The 17,500-nt window shown below is 41.8% G+C and overlaps 3 protein-coding genes across 3 annotated transcripts in view; all 3 read right to left on the bottom strand.

The window, feature by feature from the left end:
- The window catches only part of tmem65 (transmembrane protein 65), a 12,469-nt gene extending 3,889 nt beyond the window's left edge, over positions 1-8,580 (bottom strand). The window contains exons 1-6 of the mRNA XM_084424582.1: positions 8,365-8,580; positions 8,012-8,264; positions 3,520-3,564; positions 2,052-2,119; positions 1,208-1,262; positions 691-733 (exon numbers count right to left, since the gene is read on the bottom strand). Coding sequence (XP_084280708.1) covers positions 691-733; positions 1,208-1,262; positions 2,052-2,119; positions 3,520-3,564; positions 8,012-8,225 — 425 coding nt within the window. The 5' untranslated portion in view covers positions 8,226-8,264; positions 8,365-8,580. The remainder of the gene's footprint in view (positions 1-690; positions 734-1,207; positions 1,263-2,051; positions 2,120-3,519; positions 3,565-8,011; positions 8,265-8,364) is intronic.
- Positions 8,581-10,000: 1,420 nt separating this feature from the next.
- On the bottom strand, positions 10,001-13,430 carry rnf139 (ring finger protein 139). Its single transcript, XM_084423125.1, has 2 exons — positions 13,163-13,430; positions 10,001-12,219 (listed from the first exon to the last, which is right to left on the bottom strand). The coding sequence occupies exons 1-2, from the start codon at positions 13,323-13,325 to the stop codon at positions 10,403-10,405; spliced, it is 1,980 nt and encodes a 659-aa protein (XP_084279251.1). The 5' UTR covers positions 13,326-13,430; the 3' UTR covers positions 10,001-10,402.
- Positions 13,431-14,891: 1,461 nt separating this feature from the next.
- tatdn1 (TatD DNase domain containing 1) overlaps positions 14,892-17,500 on the bottom strand; it is a 6,380-nt gene continuing 3,771 nt past the window's right edge. The window contains exons 9-12 of the mRNA XM_084423318.1: positions 16,453-16,529; positions 16,307-16,377; positions 15,804-15,930; positions 14,892-15,063 (exon numbers count right to left, since the gene is read on the bottom strand). Of these exons, the coding sequence (XP_084279444.1) occupies positions 14,958-15,063; positions 15,804-15,930; positions 16,307-16,377; positions 16,453-16,529 (381 nt within the window). The 3' untranslated portion in view covers positions 14,892-14,957. The remainder of the gene's footprint in view (positions 15,064-15,803; positions 15,931-16,306; positions 16,378-16,452; positions 16,530-17,500) is intronic.

Consider the following 17,500-nt stretch of genomic DNA (forward strand, 5'->3'; position numbering starts at 1 on the left):
ATTTATATATATACTAAAAAGCAGTGGCCCTAAAATTGACCCTTGCGGGACTCCCATGGTACAGCTTTTCAAGGGAGATAATGTGTTGTTCATTCGCACGCACTGATGTCGTCCACTCAGGTATATATACTACAGGTATATACTTTTATAACTACCAACTGAATATTACTCTCTAGCCCCTCCCATTCCGAGGGCGTTTTAACTCCTACGGTGGCCGGCAGTCGCGAGTAATCTCCCCCTCATTCGTCTCGGTGCCACTGAGTGCAACAGCGTGAAAGGCGAAGCTTGAGTTTCCAGGTTTGTCCTCGCAACATGGCTGTCGCCAGTCGAGCGACTCACTCATATTCTAAATGGCAGATTCTACGCTTACGAGAATACTTGATTAGTTGGTGGAAGTGATTACACATGAATGAGAATGTATAATTTTGAAAGAACAAAGTGTTTTTTGCTAAAAATCAACTTTAAATATTACACAGTGTAGCAGTGTAAGCTGGACTGTGCCGCTATTCTCTTCTGGAAACAAACTCTGTTGCATTATATTCCTGTTATCTCTGTAAAGCTGCTTTGAAACACTCTGGATTAAAAAGCGCTGTATAAATAAAGCTGACTAGACTTGACACACACACATCATCACTAACACACACAGCGAGTTCACACACACACACTGGTTGACGTGAGTTCAGTGTTTACCCGAGTCCAGCGAGATCCGACACCAGATTCCCCAGAGCCGCCGCTGAAACACAGTCACTGAGTCAGTCTCATCTTTACTACACACTATTATACTGAGCATCAGATATAACAATGAACACACTTTAATTCAAATGAACACTTGTGTGTGTGTGTGTGTGTGTGTGTGTGTGTGTGTGTGTGAGTGTACTTATGTGTGAGTGTGTGTGAGTGTACTTATGTGTTAGAGTGTGTGTGAGTGTACTTATGTGTTAGAGTGTGTGTGTGTGTGTGTGTGTGTTAGAGTGTGTGTGTGTGTTAGTGTGTGTGTGTGTATGTGTGAGTGTACTTGTGTGTGTGTGAGTGTACTTGTGTGTGTTTGAGTGTACTTGTGTGTGTTTGAGTGTACTTGTGTATGTGTGAGTGTGTGTGAGTGTACTTGTGTATGTGTGTGTGACTGTACTTGTGTATGTGTGTGTACTTGTGTATGTGTGTGTGTGTGAGTGTACTTGTGTATGTGTGTGTGTGTGTGTGTGTATACCTGCCATGGTTGATATTCCTAGAGTCAATCCGATGGACATCTCTATTTGAGTTCCCTTTAAGACAGCAGGACACGCATCATCACAGACGAACACAAACATAAAACAGCGTTTAATAACAAGTTCTCAAAACAGAAAAACTATTCAGACGTCAAGTATGATGTTCTAGTGTCATAAATCATCATATTTCTAACATTATCATCATTCACTGAATAAAAATCAATCAAAGATGTTAATCTGGAAGCCTCTGATCATGATGCTCGTGTTTGCTCAGTTATGGATCATAATGCTCGTGTTTGCTCAGTTATGGATCATGATGCTCGTGTTTGCTCAGTTATGGATCATGATGCTCGTGTTTGCTCAGTTATGGATCATGATGCTCGTGTTTGCTCAGTTATGGATCATAATGCTCGTGTTTGCTCAGTTATGGATCATAATGCTCGTGTTTGCTCAGTTATGGATCATAATGCTCGTGTTTGCTCAGTTATGGATCATAATGCTCGTGTTTGCTCAGTTATGGATCATAATGCTCGTGTTTGCTCAGTTATGGATCATAATGCTCGTGTTTGCTCAGTTATGGATCATAATGCTCGTGTTTGCTCAGTTATGGATCATAATGCTCGTGTTTGCTCAGTTATGGATCATAATGCTCGTGTTTGCTCAGTTATGGATCATAATGCTCGTGTTTGCTCAGTTATGGATCATAATGCTCGTGTTTGCTCAGTTATGGATCATAATGCTCGTGTTTGCTCAGTTATGGATCATAATGCTCGTGTTTGCTCAGTTATGGATCATAATGCTCATGTATGCTCAGTTATGGATCATGATGCAGTGATTATGACTCACGGCGGCGATCATGATGGCGTTATCCAGGAACCCGAAGCCCACGAAGGGAATGGCGTTGTGCAGCAGAACTGCAGATGTAATACGAGTGTGTGTTAGTAACAGCTCTCATGTGTTCGCTTTACTTCATGATTTTGCTTCATTCTGGTCGTGTTAAAGGGGTCATATAATGGTATTATATGTGTGTATACAGTATATTACACTGTGTGTGTTGGCAGTGCCTGTACACAATCATCATAAAATGATAAAAATCCATCCAGTGTTTTTTTTATCTTCTTATGTTTCAAATCAAGCCGTTCGACCGTATGACGTCACACGCCCCTCCCACAATTGTTGATTGAATCATAGTCCGCCGCTGTTGATACGCTGGAGCACTGTCTATGAGCAGAATGGCGTCTCAGTGATTGTGGTGTTCTCGGGTGTAATAAGGCACACAGCATCATGTTGATGTTCCTAAATCCGAACCGCTGAAGACGCAGTGGCTGAGTGTGTTTGCGAAGGGAATATTCCCCACGATCAACGTCAATGCTTTCATGCTTACGCAAATCATTTCTCACACCAGACTGCTTTACACACGAGGGTCAGTAAAGCTGGTTTTGCTAAGAAGCTGCTCCTGAAAAAAGGATCGGTAGCAACTATTGGTGTTCCTGCTGCACCTCCAGAAGAAGAAGTGAGTGTAACGTGTTATTAAACTTTATATTAATCTTTATATTAATCTTTATATTAATCTTTGCGTATCGCTTGCTGCAGGCTTCACGATGAATGCGGCTGTTTACACTCAGGGCACATTACGGCATGTTTTCTATGTACGACGTTCTCAATATAATTCATAATCCCACGTTTATAATGAACAACGCGTTATGGTTATTGTGTTATAATAAACGGTGTACGCAGGTGTTAAAGTTAACGTGGTAACACTACACTAAGCTTGCTTTAATTGTCGAACTTCTTCAGGGCCGTCATCTTGTTCCGGGTCCGACTCCGGTTCAGACTGATACGGTTGCACAGTGTCCTCAGAGACTCCCGCTGCCATTCTCCAAAATATACCCTCAACTGTTGTCAAGGCAACACTCCACGTGTGTGTCAAACGCCCACAGAACAGAGGGGCGGGGTCAGCAGAGCTCATTAGCATTTAAAGACACATGCACTTAAACGGCGTGCTGAAAACAGAGCTGTTTCTGACCAGGTAAAATGAGTGTTTTCTTACAATACTAATGAGAATTTTTAATTTAAGTATATTACAAACTTTTCATTTAGACCCTAAAGAATCATATTAGTTTGTACAAAAATGGCATTATATGACCCCTTTAAAGCTTTTTCAAGAGAAGCGTCTCTGGGACCCGAGATGCAGACTAGCGTACGCTTTACTCTCGCTGTGCGATACATATCTCTCAGTTTCCCACTGGAATCATGGCTTTTGTCCCTATATAAATAAACACACAAAAAAAAAAAGATAATAATTTGAACTCACTGTATCTGAACTGAGCCGATGTCAGCGGAGCCGATTCCTCCGAGTCTGAAACACACACACACACACGTCAGAGTCGCGTATGATTGATTGACTTCTGTGGCTGTTCATAAACATTTATGGTTATGATAATATATCATCTATTATATTATACAATATATCATATTAAAAATTGTCTTAAAAAGTGTCAACTGAATAAAATAAAAAAGGTACAATCTAATAAATCATGTTTCATAATCGCTAATGAAAACAAGAGTTACTGGGAGTGAGAAAACATTTTCTTTCTTTAACTAAAAGATAAATTAAAAACAGGTTAGATTTATTTTTTTACTTCTGTTTTACTTGCGTATTTTTGTTTTTTACTTTACTAAATTTATGTTAGCACAAATTAAAATCAATGCAACAGATTATGCATTAAAATTGTAAAATATATATTTATTCTCATTAGATCAGGGTGTTTTTGAGTTAAGCTAATAATTAAATTATACAATAAAAAAAACATTTTATTTGAAATGAAACAATTACTAAAAATATGACATTTTGTTAAATAAATATAATTTAAAATAAAAATTCAAAATAAAATGCTTACTAAAAAGATTATTAAAAAAATAAATCAAATAAATACATAACTTTAAAATACATTTTTTAAGAGTTTAATTTTTTTTATAACGATTCATTTTATTTTCTCTGCATTAATTTGCATGTAAACATTTAATCTGTTTAAAATACATACAGCTCTACTTACTGTAAATGTGCTGGTGTAATTATCCATTTTATTCTGATTAATGCGTTTTATTAATGATTCCTTTTATGACTCTATTGATTACAGTGTGTTTTCATCAGGATTGATCACGTGTGTGTGTGTGTGTGTGTGTGTGTGTGAGAGAGAGAGAATACTGTGATGTGTGTGTGTGTGTGTGTGTGTGAGAGAGAGAATACTGTGATGTGTGTGTGTGTGTGTGTGTGTGTGTGTAAGATAACGCAGATATTCTCTTCAAGCTGTTAAACACACACACACACACACACACACACCTGCTGATTAAGTCGTTTGTGTAGTTTGACCTCATCAGGCCTGCAGGGGTCATTCAGTCTGGAGGTCATCGTCACACACACACACACACACACATCATCATCATCATCAGCATCAGTGTGTGACGCTCGGATCTCATTCATCGGAGTGAAATCAATAATCGAGTGTGTGACTGACATGATAAATGTTGTTTCAACTGCTGTGACACACTCACCTCTGACCTTACAGCCATACACACACACACACACACACACATCCATCACAGTATTCTCTCTCTCACACACACACAGTCTCACATCATAGTATTCTCTCTCACACTCACTCACACACTCACACACAGTCTCGCATCACAGTATTCTCTTTCACACTCACACTCTCTCTCTCTCTCTCTCTCACACACAGTCTCGCATCACAGTATTCTCTCTCACACTCACACTCTCTCTCTCTCTCACACACTCACCTCTGACCTTACAGCCATACACACACACACACACACACACCCATCACAGTATTCTCTCTCACACTCACACACAGTCTCGCATCACAGTATTCTCTCACACTCACACTCTCTCTCTCTCTCACACACTCACACACAGTCTCGCATCACAGTATTCTCTCACACTCACACTCTCTCTCTCTCTCACACACTCACACACAGTCTCGCATCACAGTATTCTCTCACACTCACACTCTCTCTCTCTCACACACTCACACACAGTCTCGCATCACAGTATTCTCTCTCACACTCACACTCTCTCACACACTCACACACAGTCTCGCATCACAGTATTCTCTCTCACACTCACACTCTCTCTCTCTCACACACTCACACACAGTCTCGCATCACAGTATTCTCTCTCACACACACATCACAGTATTCTCTCTCACTCTCTCTCTCTCACACACACACACACACACAGTATTCTCTCTCTCTCACACACACACACAGTCTCTCTCACACACAGTATCACACTCACATGACAGTATTCTCTCTCTCTCTCTCTCTCTCTCAATTTCAATTCAAATGAGCTTTATTAGCATGACTGTGTAACACAATGTTGCCAAAGCATGAACATATTATATATAAATAATAAAACAAAAAAAAAAAAAAACATATACAAACTAACAAAACATATATGTATAGATCATGTCATATGTAGCATAGTCAATATAAATAAATAGATAAATAAACACAATCTATCCTAATAAATGAATAAATACAGTGGGTCTCTCTAGAGAATTAGCTGACTCTGGCGTTGTGAATAGCTAACACATATTTAGCCGCTAGTGCAGCTGTAATATCATCTTCTCCCAGTAAGAAGAACATTTTCTCAGCGTCACTCAGTTCAAAGAACGATGGAATCAAGGTTTCAAATCTGGGCAGAAAGGTTTCTCTTATACTGGAGTATCTGGAGCAGAAGAGCAGAAAGTGTTCCTCATCCTCGATGTGCTGTAGGTCACAGTGTCTACAGATCCTCTGCTCTCTCTCTGTCCATGTTTGTCTATGTCTTCCTCTCTCTATCTCTAGATCATGGTCACTTAATCTGTATTTGGAGAGGATTTGTCTTTCTTTAAAATGTTTAATAAATAGATAACTGGCCAATTTAGTGGTTCTATTGAGGGTCGAGTAACATTGGAGTTTATTCTGGAGGGCAAAATGTGCTTTTAGTGCTTCATCATGGGTGTCTTTTAGATGTTTGTGGATTTGGTTAATGATAGGTTTGGGGTTGGTGGGGAGTATAGTCTGATGGACGAGTTGGAGAGCGAGTGTGTTCAGAGGATGAGGTTCTGCTGAGGTTTCATTGGCGAGGAGGGCTTTATATTGGACTGACTCTGGATCAGACTGATGGAGGTGATGCCAGAACTGAACACATCTCTTCTGGATCTCGATGTTCAGCGGGTACAGGCCTAGCTCAGCCCTACAGGCGGCAGTGGACGTGTTTCTGTGAACCCCGAGAATATTTTTGGCAATTTCCAATTGTAATTTTTCTACTAATGTTTTATCCCAATTTTTAAAATGTAGTACTGGTCCCCAAATTTCACATCCATATAAAAGAATTGGTTTTATTATTGAATTATATAATTTTATCCAGGTTTTAATGGGTAATTTTAAGTGTCCACATCGTGACTTTATAGCATAGAAAGCCCTCCGAGCCTTTTCACCGAGTGTTTTCACAGCCAGACCGAAGCGTCCCGAAGCGCTGATGTCGATGCCCAGATAGCTGTAGCTAGAGCTGTGCTGCAGGACCTGGCCTTTATACAGGAACTGGTGTTTGTGTCCCTGAGATCGGGCTTTCTTCTGGAACACCATGACTCTGGTTTTGTCCAGATTGACGGTCAGGGCCCAGTCGTGACAGTATTGTTCCAGCAGGGACAGGCTCTGCTGAAGGCCCTCAGGTGTGCGGGACAGCAGGACCAGGTCATCCGCGTACAGCAGACATCTGACCTCTGACCCCTGTAGAGTGAGGCCGGGCGCAGTAGAGCTCTCCAGCGCTGATGCCAGATCATTGATGTAGATGTTGAATAGAGTCGGGCTCAGACTGCAGCCCTGCCTCACTCCACGGCCCTGCTGGAAGAAGGCAGTTCTGTGGTTGCCGATCTTCACCGCACTTTTGCTGTTGGTGTAGAGAGATTTTATAATGTCAAACGTTTTTCCGCCGATGCCAATTTGTAGGATTTTGTACAGTAGACCATCATGCCAAATTGAATCAAATGCTTTTTTAAAGTCTACAAAACATGCGAATATTTTCCTTTGTTTGTCGTTGATGTTCTTGTTGATTAGAGTGTGGAGGGAATAGATGTGGTCAGATGTGCGATGTTTTGGTAAAAAGCCAATCTGAGCTTTATTTAAGATACACAATACTCTCTCTCACACACACACACACACACAGTCTCTCTCTCACACAGTATCACACTCACATGACAGTATTCTCTCTCTCTCTCACACACACACACACACACACACACACACAGAGATGTAAGAGATGACGCAGGCCTGAACTGTGTTGATAGTGAACACACACACACACTGCTGACAGTGAGTTTGAGCTGGAAGAACCGGGTCAGAACCGCAGAGTCAGTGGAAACAGTGAAGCTCAGAGATCTGGATAATCACTGTCTGGGAACCGGTCTCATATCTGATGAAGTTTGCACCACTGATCTTCTTATTTTCCTGATTATGGCTGTAAAGCTGCTTTTAAACACTCTGAACTGTCTAAAGCGCTGTAGAAATAAAGCGAACTTGACTTGAGAAATACGTCTGTCACAAATACATGTTGTAGTACCGTGGTAAAATGATGGTACAATGGTAGTACCATAAGGTGAAAGGGTTGGCTAATGGTGAGACCAGCAAACCACCTCACATTTACACACACACACACACACACACACACACACACACACACACACACACACACACACACTTAGAATACCGCGGTATAAACACGGTATGTGCCGGTCCGTTACCTTCCGCCGTGGACTGGAAGTTCTGCAGCTCCTTCAGTAAGCAGACCCGGGTCGCCGGGCTCAGGCCGTACACGAACTCCCGGGCCTGGTTCGGCAGGTCCAGCTGCTCGGGCTTGACTTTGCGCCGGTGTGTTCCGAGGAAACATCTGTGTAGGTGACCCGGTCCGGGCGCGCGACCGGCCACGAGCGCGCGCACTAAAGCCAACCGGATCATCACCACAGCACAAAAACACGCGAAAGGTCCAGACACGCCCTATAACACATGAATGAACGCGACACTAGAGCGTCTGTGTGCTGTTCATATCATAAACATATCAACAACAGCAGAGCAAAATCAAACGCGCATGTCATACTGCCTCACAGAACCAAAATAACCCAGAGTGCGCGCGCAGCACCAACTGACACAGCCGCCGCGCCTCAGAAGACCGTTTCCATCCCAATCTTTCTCTTCTGTCGTGAGATATATTCCTGCTAGGCTGCTAATTCAGCGTTATGATTCATCATTTTGTGTGTTCACTGACAGTTCAACTATGCGTGAGACTTTCCACACGCTCTGCTCTGACGCGATCGCGCTGATGGTGCATGACGGGAAGTGTAGTCCTGCGCGGCAGATGCGTCATGGGAAATGTAGTTCAAACCGTTGAAAAAGTCCTTCACTCGGAGTCGTCGCTGCTGACCAGCTGGGGTTAAAATCAGGAAACATGAGTAGACATAATTATGCATTTGTAACATTATGGAACTTGAGATAATAACTTATATGTTTTGAGTCTTTTACCATGGAAGACCCTTTTCGCAACACAAGTGTGTATAGTGATAAATAAATAAAAATCATGATTTGGTTAATCTTACAAGTACAGTAGGCGCTCTAGCGGTTAATAAGCACAACTGAGGCCGGTTGCATAAACCTCTAAGACTATAGTCTCACAAGTTTGACAAAAAAAAGTAATCAAAAGTTCATAGCTTTTTTTAAATCAGTTATATAAAAACATAGATTAGCCTAATTTGATACCGAAAACTAAGACTGACTGACCCTGACCAACTGCTAGCACTAGCAGGTGATACTAGAACTTAAGACACTGTACACATGTGTATAATGTCTCTGTTTGGCCCCTGCGTGAGTCTTGCGGAAGAACATTGTGGCCGGAACTACTTCTCTGTATTATGCCGTGTCACACAGGTGCTGTGCTCCTCCTCCGCAAGGGTCTAAAATAGTCCCATTATAAACACTCATTACAGGCGTGAAGTCATGATTCAGGATAAGACAAAAACTCGGGTTTGGAAGATAGGTTAATTATGAACTAAAAAAGTTACAGTGTACTTTTAATCACGACTTAAAAAGTCATGTTTTATTAAGTCAAGTCATTTCAAGACTTTATGTCATAATTATGGCACAAGAAAATGATGACAGTCATAATTAGAAGATAAAAAGTCGAAATGATGACATACTAAATAATAGTTGACATTCAAAAGGTAGACATTGAGATACAAAGCTGGAATTGACAATTGAGGTGTTGAAATTATGACATTAAAAGGTTCAAAATTGAGATAAAAAGTTGAAATTATGACAAAGTAATTTTTATGAGATTAAAAAGTTTAAACTGATATAGTCATATTCATGTCATAACTTTCACTTTTTGTCATGACATAAAAAAGAAAATGATGACATATTAAGTCATTATTATATTAATGATTACATTATCTGAAATTATGATATAAAATTCTGTCATAATTTAATTTTAGTATGCTTTGTTACTTTTTAATGTCATACTTTATACTATGTGTCAAATATAAATTTACAAAAGAATGTTTATTTTTCTTTTGTGGCATATTAGAAAAGTCCTAATACTCCAGCTATATCACTATGTCCTTAATATTCAGCATTAAACGCATTTCACAATTAACAAAAAAAGAAAAAAAATTAAACTTAACAGAATCAAATCAAAGTAAAGTTGAGACAATGGAAAAAAAGAAAGAAAAAACGACAACAAAGACATTCAAAAAAGATATAATTAAGTGCAAAGTTCCAGATCATCATAGATTTATCAGCATATTAATTTTTATTTACAAAAGAACTCAAGCTGATTCTTTATTTACATCAGTTCTCTTGGCAAAAAAATCAACAGTTAGCCTGAAATCGAACACGTGATGGAGTCGCAACACTTGCGGTGTTTGATGAAACATTATTTGCATGATAAACGTCAACAGCTGATTCAGCTTCTCCAGTGCACAACTGCATCATTCCTTTATTACATGTACAAGAATGTACACAATTATAAGAGAGGTCACACAAGAGACCAGTAGTGATCATATCGAGGTACAGTAGCACGTCACTCTTTATCCGCGATAAACACATGATCAGCCCTTTATACCAACAAACACACAAACGCAACATCAGTTGGAGTCGGTGTCGTCGTCGTTGTTAGCGTAGTCGTCCTCGACTAGCGCGACGCCAGGTTGCGTTCCCCACTCGTCCTCGTCGTACTCGATGCTGTCGTTGTCCTCAAGGAGCTCGTTCGCAGGCTCCGCCCCTCCCTCAGCCACACCCACGCCCACATCAGCCCCACCCCCCTCCTCAAACTCCGCCTCCGGAGCCGCCGCGGCGTAGCCGTTGTTATTAGAAGAGGCCACGCGCTCGAGCCCGTCGTCCTCGATGTAAACGCGCTGGTGGCACATGGGACACGTGTCCTGGATGTACAGCCACTTGCGCAGGCAGAGCGCGTGGAAGTAGTGGTGGCACGGCGTGATGCGCGCGGACGTAGCGAACTCCTGGTAGCATATCGCGCAGACGTCCTCGATGTCCCGTAGCTGCGCGCCTTTGAGCTCCGGCAGCGAGTTGATCTTCTTCACGGCGGTGCGGCGGTTGATGAACGTCTTCCAGCCGTTCTTAGCCTGCAGGTATATGTTGAAGTACGCGTGGAGACACATCATGCACGCGCGGATCTTGCTACCCGCCTCGAACATCATGGTGTACGCGCCGTTCCCGAACATGATCACGCCGAACACGAACTCGATTACGTTTCCGGTGGAGCGCACGTAGTACACGTAATCGTCCAGCTTCTCCCAGAGCACGTTGTAGAAGCCGTCGATCATGAAGAGCGCGTAGACTGTTAGCGACACTAGCACTTTCAGGCAGAGCTCCACGCAGAACGCGGTGACGGCGAACAGCCACGTGTTTAGCACGAACTGATGCCAGAGCACGTAGCTGAGCAGCACGGGCAGCGCGAATAGAGCTAGCGACACTAGCAGGACGGGAACATGTCTGCGCACTGAGGAGACGTGCGACGCGCTGAGAGACATTAGCACTGGATCCGTCATGCCGTGGATGAAGTGCAGGATAGCCGTTAGCAAGAGGCACATGTTCCTGCTTAGCCGCACCAGCCGCTCCTCGGGAATCAATCCGCTTAATCCCGTTTGCAGCGCGAGGATGAAGAACAACACAGGCGCTACGAAGCCTAACCGCTTATCCTCCTCCTCGGTGGAGCCGATGAACGCTAGGATGCTAAGCCCGAGGTAGTGCGCGAGCGAGGAGATGACAGCGCTCATGCCGAGCACGGTTAGCGTGGAGTCGCAGCCGCTGATGATGAGGTTGCCGAGCAGATCCCAGAACACGTCCCATCCTAGCGGAAGCCCGCTTTCGGAGCGCACCACACGCACCACATACGCTAGGATCACGGCCTGCGCGGTCATCCGCGTTAGCCAAAACACGCGCAGTATGTCCGGGAAGCGTATGCGCTTCCACGTGTCCTCGAGCAACAGCTGCAGGCCGTAGATGCGGTACATGTGGCGTAGCAGTAAGTAGACGTAGCGGCACGAGTAGTAGAACCACTTGAGCTTTAGCAGGAGGTTAACGGCGGAGTGCGCCGCTAGCACCGCGCCGGACGCCAGCGCTAACGCCTGCCGTGCGTCCGCTGGCAGCTCCGCCGCCATCCCGCAGAGCGGCGCCATGATGTCCGCCACCAGCAGGGCGGCGCAGAGCGACTGCACGTTCAGCAGCGCCACGTAACCCAGTCCTAGCAGTAGCTGTAGCAGCGCTAGCGCTAGCCAGAGCGTCGGCCCGTTACGCAGCGGCAGCAGCGCCACCGCCGGAGACGTGCCATAGTAGTTGAGCAGAACCGAGGCCGCGCCCAGCAGAACGCCCGCCAGCAGGGTGTAGAACTTGAACAGGGACTTCTGGGAAAGCACCAGAACCACACCAGAGACCAGAATACCTGCAAAACACAGAGAGCATGAAAACAGACGCGCGACACACAACATGCTAATGCTACACATCAATATTCACATGGGAATAATGCCTCACGATTAGTTTTTCTAATCCTGCATTAACAAACACACACACACACACACACACACACACTCACTCACCAACACACACAAAATGTGAATCCTGCATGTTCAAAACATTTTTCTACCATGTTTTCATTTTAACAGTAAATATATATTGTGCAGTTTAAGTTTTAAATGATTAAAAGCTAAATTAAATTAATGTTTTACGCCTTCGTTTGATTGCCAGAAAAATTAATTACACATTTTCACAGAAATTAAAAGAAAAATATATTAAATTGTTGTTTTTCACAACTCAATTAATTAGACATGCTTTTTGATTACTAAAATGTAATTGAATTTCGGATATTTATCATGAATGTCCATTCTCTCTGAACTAAAGCTGTAAACTATTCAGTAGTGTTAATAAACATATATATATATTTCAAGGTATCATATCCAAGTCACAAACTCCAGCATCGTGACAACACTACAGTACAGGAACCGGTAATATTACTGATTAACATTAATAACTGATTTGCATACAAACATTTAAATGACAGTTTTAAGGACATGATAATGTTGTGTTGTCCAAAAATGTAAACGGTGGCTGTCATTCTCGTGATGGTTCATGAACACATTGTGCTTATTAATTACATATTATTTATGACTCTTGCGTCATATGCATGAACGGACAGTTTTGACAGTTTCTCTCACGTTATAAACACACGGAGATCAAAGCGCGTGATTAGACTGTCACTCGGTTCTGCTTCCAGGCCCGGTTCGCGGATTTAAGCTCATTATCTCTGAATTAAACTGCAGAACCAGAACCTTAACATCAGAACCCGCCCGATCGACCCAGATCCCGGCTTGACGGACTGACTGACTCACCCAGCGCGCGGATTAACGCTCTTCCGGCGGTTCCGCTCCATCCGGTACCGGGATCCGAGTATGAGTTTAATATCGCGTCGATTATAAAGATGCTTGGGACCCGCAGAGCCACATCCAGCACGGCCAAAAAGTGCTGACCCAGCCGCCCGTGAGCGGAGGCCATGGCGCGACGCCGCTGTCCGGGAACCGCAGGTTTCGGTGCTGTGACTCGGTTCGATGTCACGCAGGATCTCCACTGGCCGCCATTTTGGCTCCGCTGCTGTTGCTATGTGAGGAACGCGGAAGTGACTAAGCACATGCGCGCGATGCAGAGTGCAGAATACTACACGACACACTCGGGTTTATGATTAATAATAAACTATAATAAAACTGTTATTCTTATAATTTCTGTTTATTTTTAATAATCACATAAATATTTAAACACCTTCAGATATGTATTTTATATTTACTAATATAAAATATTTATACAATTTATAATATATTTGTAAATTATATATGATATCAATGACAACAAAATAAAAATGACACATTAACAGTTATGTTGGTTATGTTTATGTTACAATATTACAGTAACAGTTTTTACAGTTTTAATATTACAGCTTAAAAATGCATTTTAAGTTTAATTGCGTTTTGCATATATTTGATATAATCATGAATATTCATGTATGAACTGTATATGGGTCAATGACGTGACGGGTCATTTTTTTGTCCAAAGGCCTTAATGATAATAAAAAAACAAATATATAACATCCAAAGTATGTAAGGTAGTACAACCTGATCTCTTTTACTGAATCCAAAAGGTTTTAATTATATTTTACTACATATAAAGGTATTTTAAAGATTTTGAAGTGTCAAAGGGTCATTCGGTAAAACCGATATAGTAAATATTTAAATGGAATAATATTGTTTTTAATAACTAAAGGAACTAAATAATAATAATATAAAGCAGATAAGGCTCTTTTTCTCCTCTCCCTGTGCAGTGTTTTACTGGAGTATGTGTGAGTGTTTAGAGTAGTCCAATAAATGATTACATTTATGAGATCAGTGATAATTGTATTTAATATTTCTTCTGTGGTACACACTATACACTATCTCAACATCAGTTTTTAACTTTCAAATCAGTGGTTAAACCCAATGACTTTTTTGGTGACAAATCTTTTCCATCTTGTAAAAAATGACAAAAAACAGTGTTAATTGATTGTACAAACCACACAATCTTACTGTTAACACCTAGGTACACTAAAACATGGTTTCAAATATAGTTATATCTCCATTCTATTTTTTTTACACTTATTCGTCAATGACCCATAAAACTATTCTTGTTATTATCCAACAGCAAATCTTAAAAGATGCACATCTTGTTATTTTAGTTTTTATTAATATTTTGAATTGGCAGTTATTTTTATATTGTCAGGTTATATTTTACTTTAATATTCAGATATGTGCCTTTATGTTTAACTTTTTATTATCTTTTTTTTTAAAACATAACTATTTAGGTTTAATACATTTTTTATTTCAGGTTTAGTTTTTATTTATTTCCAGTAAGTAATTTTAATGCAACATTTCTAATCTTCGTGCAGTTTTACATCTAATTTTTTATTTTATTTCAGCTTTATTTCAATGAAAATAAATGGCTTTATTTTAAAATGGCGTAGTTGGGGACATGTCATCTGTAAACAGTGCTGTATAAATAAAGGAGACTCGACTTCAACAATAATACCCATGTACACATCGTTCCTGTCACTTTTATTGAGCATCTTCAGTTTAACAGACACGTATGGACATAAAGCTGTTCTCATGAGCTGGTCTTGAAGAAGAGTCTCGTGGTGTTGTTGTAGATGGTTTCACTCAGGTCCAGTGGGTCTTCGTCCCTCACCGCCGCCAGCACCTCCAAAACCTGTCTGATAACACACACACACACACACACAGTATCAGTCATCATCAGCATGTGTGTGAGTGTGTGTGTGTGTGTGTGTGTGTGTGTGTGTGTGAGTGAGTGTTTTTGTTTATATTACAATGTGGGAACCAAATGTCCCCACAAGGATAGTAAAACCTGAGATCACCTCCATTGTGGGGACCAGCCAGCCAGCCAGCCAGCAGTCCCCATGAGGGAAATGGGTTAATAAACATACTAAATTATATTTTTTTGAAAATGTAAAAATGCAGAAAGTTTTCTGTGATGGGTAGGTTTAGGGGTAGGGTTAGTGTGTGTGTGTGTGTGTGTGTGTGTGTGTGTGTGTGTGTGTGTGTGTGTGTGATGGGTAGGTTTAGGGGTAGGGTTAGTGTAAGGGGACAGAATATACAGTTTGTACAGTATAAAAACCATTACGTCTATGGAGAGTCCCCACAAAGATGTGTGCGCCTGTTTGAGTGTGTGAGTGAGTGTGAGTGATTGAGTGTGCGTGTGTGAGTGATTGAGTGTGCGTGTGTGTGCGTGTGTGTGTGTGTGTGTGTGTGAGAGTGAGTGTGTGAGTGATTGAGTGTGCGTGTGTGAGTGATTGAGTGTGCGTGTGCGTGTGTGTGTGAGTGATTGAGTGTGCGTGTGCGTGTGTGTGTGTGAGTGATTGAGTGTGCGTGTGCGTGTGTGTGTGAGTGACTGAGTGAGTGAGTGAGTGAGTGTGAGTGTGAGTGTGTGTTATACATGATGTGGCAGGGCTCGTTGCGGTCCTTCACACAGTGTCCTGTCTCCCACTTCTTCTTGGTGGGGAATGAGCTTCTGATCATCTTTGCTCCTGCATGAGTGTGTTTAATGCCACACCACGGCGCGTCTGTGACACGAACACGTGAAGAAACACAGAACCGTTGTTTATTGATCATCAAATCATCATATTAGAGTGATTTGTGAAGGATCATGTGACACTGAAGACTGGAGTAATGATGCTGAACATTCAGCTTTGATCACAGGAATAAATTACACTTTACTATATATTCACATAGAGAACAGATGATTTACATTAGAATGATATTTCACTGTTTTTACTGTATTTTTCATCAAATAAGAGCAGCTTTAGTGAGCAGAAGAGACTCTTTCAATAAGAGTAAACAATCTTACTGACCCTTAAACTGTAGCTGAATGTCCAGCAATAACAAATCAGTTTTATTCATATATAGTGATCCTGAGATATAAAAGGACTCGGCCTGAACCTGTTTCGATCATCAGTCGGTCCGATGGGATCGACTTCATCACCTCCAGATTCTCTGCTGTTTTCAAAGAGCTAAAATATAGAAATAAAATATTTTAACGATGAATAAATGGTGAGACAAGCATCAGTCAGAGACACTGAACTCACCAGCCGTTGATGCCGATGTAGAGATCGAGATCTATCAGAGCCGCTGCGTCCTGAGGCGTGCCGTCAAACGAGTGAACCTGGGAATCACACGAGGAAATATGTAGACAACAGGAAACGCTGAGGAAACACTGAGGAAATATGGAGGAAACACCAAGAAAACACAGAGGAAACATGAAGGAGAAACAGAGGAAATATGGAGGAAACACCAAGGAAACACCGAGGAAATATGGAGGAAACACAGAGGAAACACAGAGGAAACACAGAGGAAACACCGAGGAGAAACAGAGGAAATATGGAGGAAACACAGAGGAAACACAGAGGAAATATGGAGGAAACACAGAGGAGAAACAGAGGAAATATGGAGGAAACACAGAGGAAACACCGAGGAGAAACAGAGGAAATATGGAGGAAACACCAAGGAAATAGGGAGGAAACAGAGGAAACACTGAGGAAACAGAGGAAATAGGGAGGAAACACAGAGGAAATATGGAGGAAACACTGAGGAAACACTGAGGAAATATGGAGGAAACACAGAGGAAACACAGAGGAGAAACAGAGGAGAAACAGAGGAAATATGGAGGAAACACAGAGGAAACACCGAGGAGAAACAGAGGAAATATGGAGGAAACATGAAGGAGAAACAGAGGAAATATGGAGGAAACACCAAGAAAATAGGGAGGAAACAGAGGAAACACTGAGGAAACAGAGGAAATAGGGAGGAAACACAGAGGAAATATGGAGGAAACACAGAGGAAATAGGGAGGAAACAGAGGAAATAGGGAGGAAACAGAGGAAATATGGAGGAAACACTGAGGAAACAGAGGAAATAGGGAGGAAACAGAGGAAATATGGAGGAAACACAGAGGAAATAGGGAGGAAACAGAGGAAATAGGGAGGAAACAGAGGAAACACTGAGGAAACAGAGGAAATAGGGAGGAAACAGAGGAAATATGGAGGAAACACAGAGGAAATAGGGAGGAAACAGAGGACATATGGAGGAAACAGAGGAAATATGGAGGAAACACTGAGGAAACAGAGGAAATAGGGA

This window comes from Rutilus rutilus (genome assembly GCF_951802725.1).
Source record: "Rutilus rutilus genome assembly, chromosome: 11".
NCBI classification, from domain to species: domain Eukaryota; kingdom Metazoa; phylum Chordata; class Actinopteri; order Cypriniformes; family Leuciscidae; genus Rutilus; species Rutilus rutilus.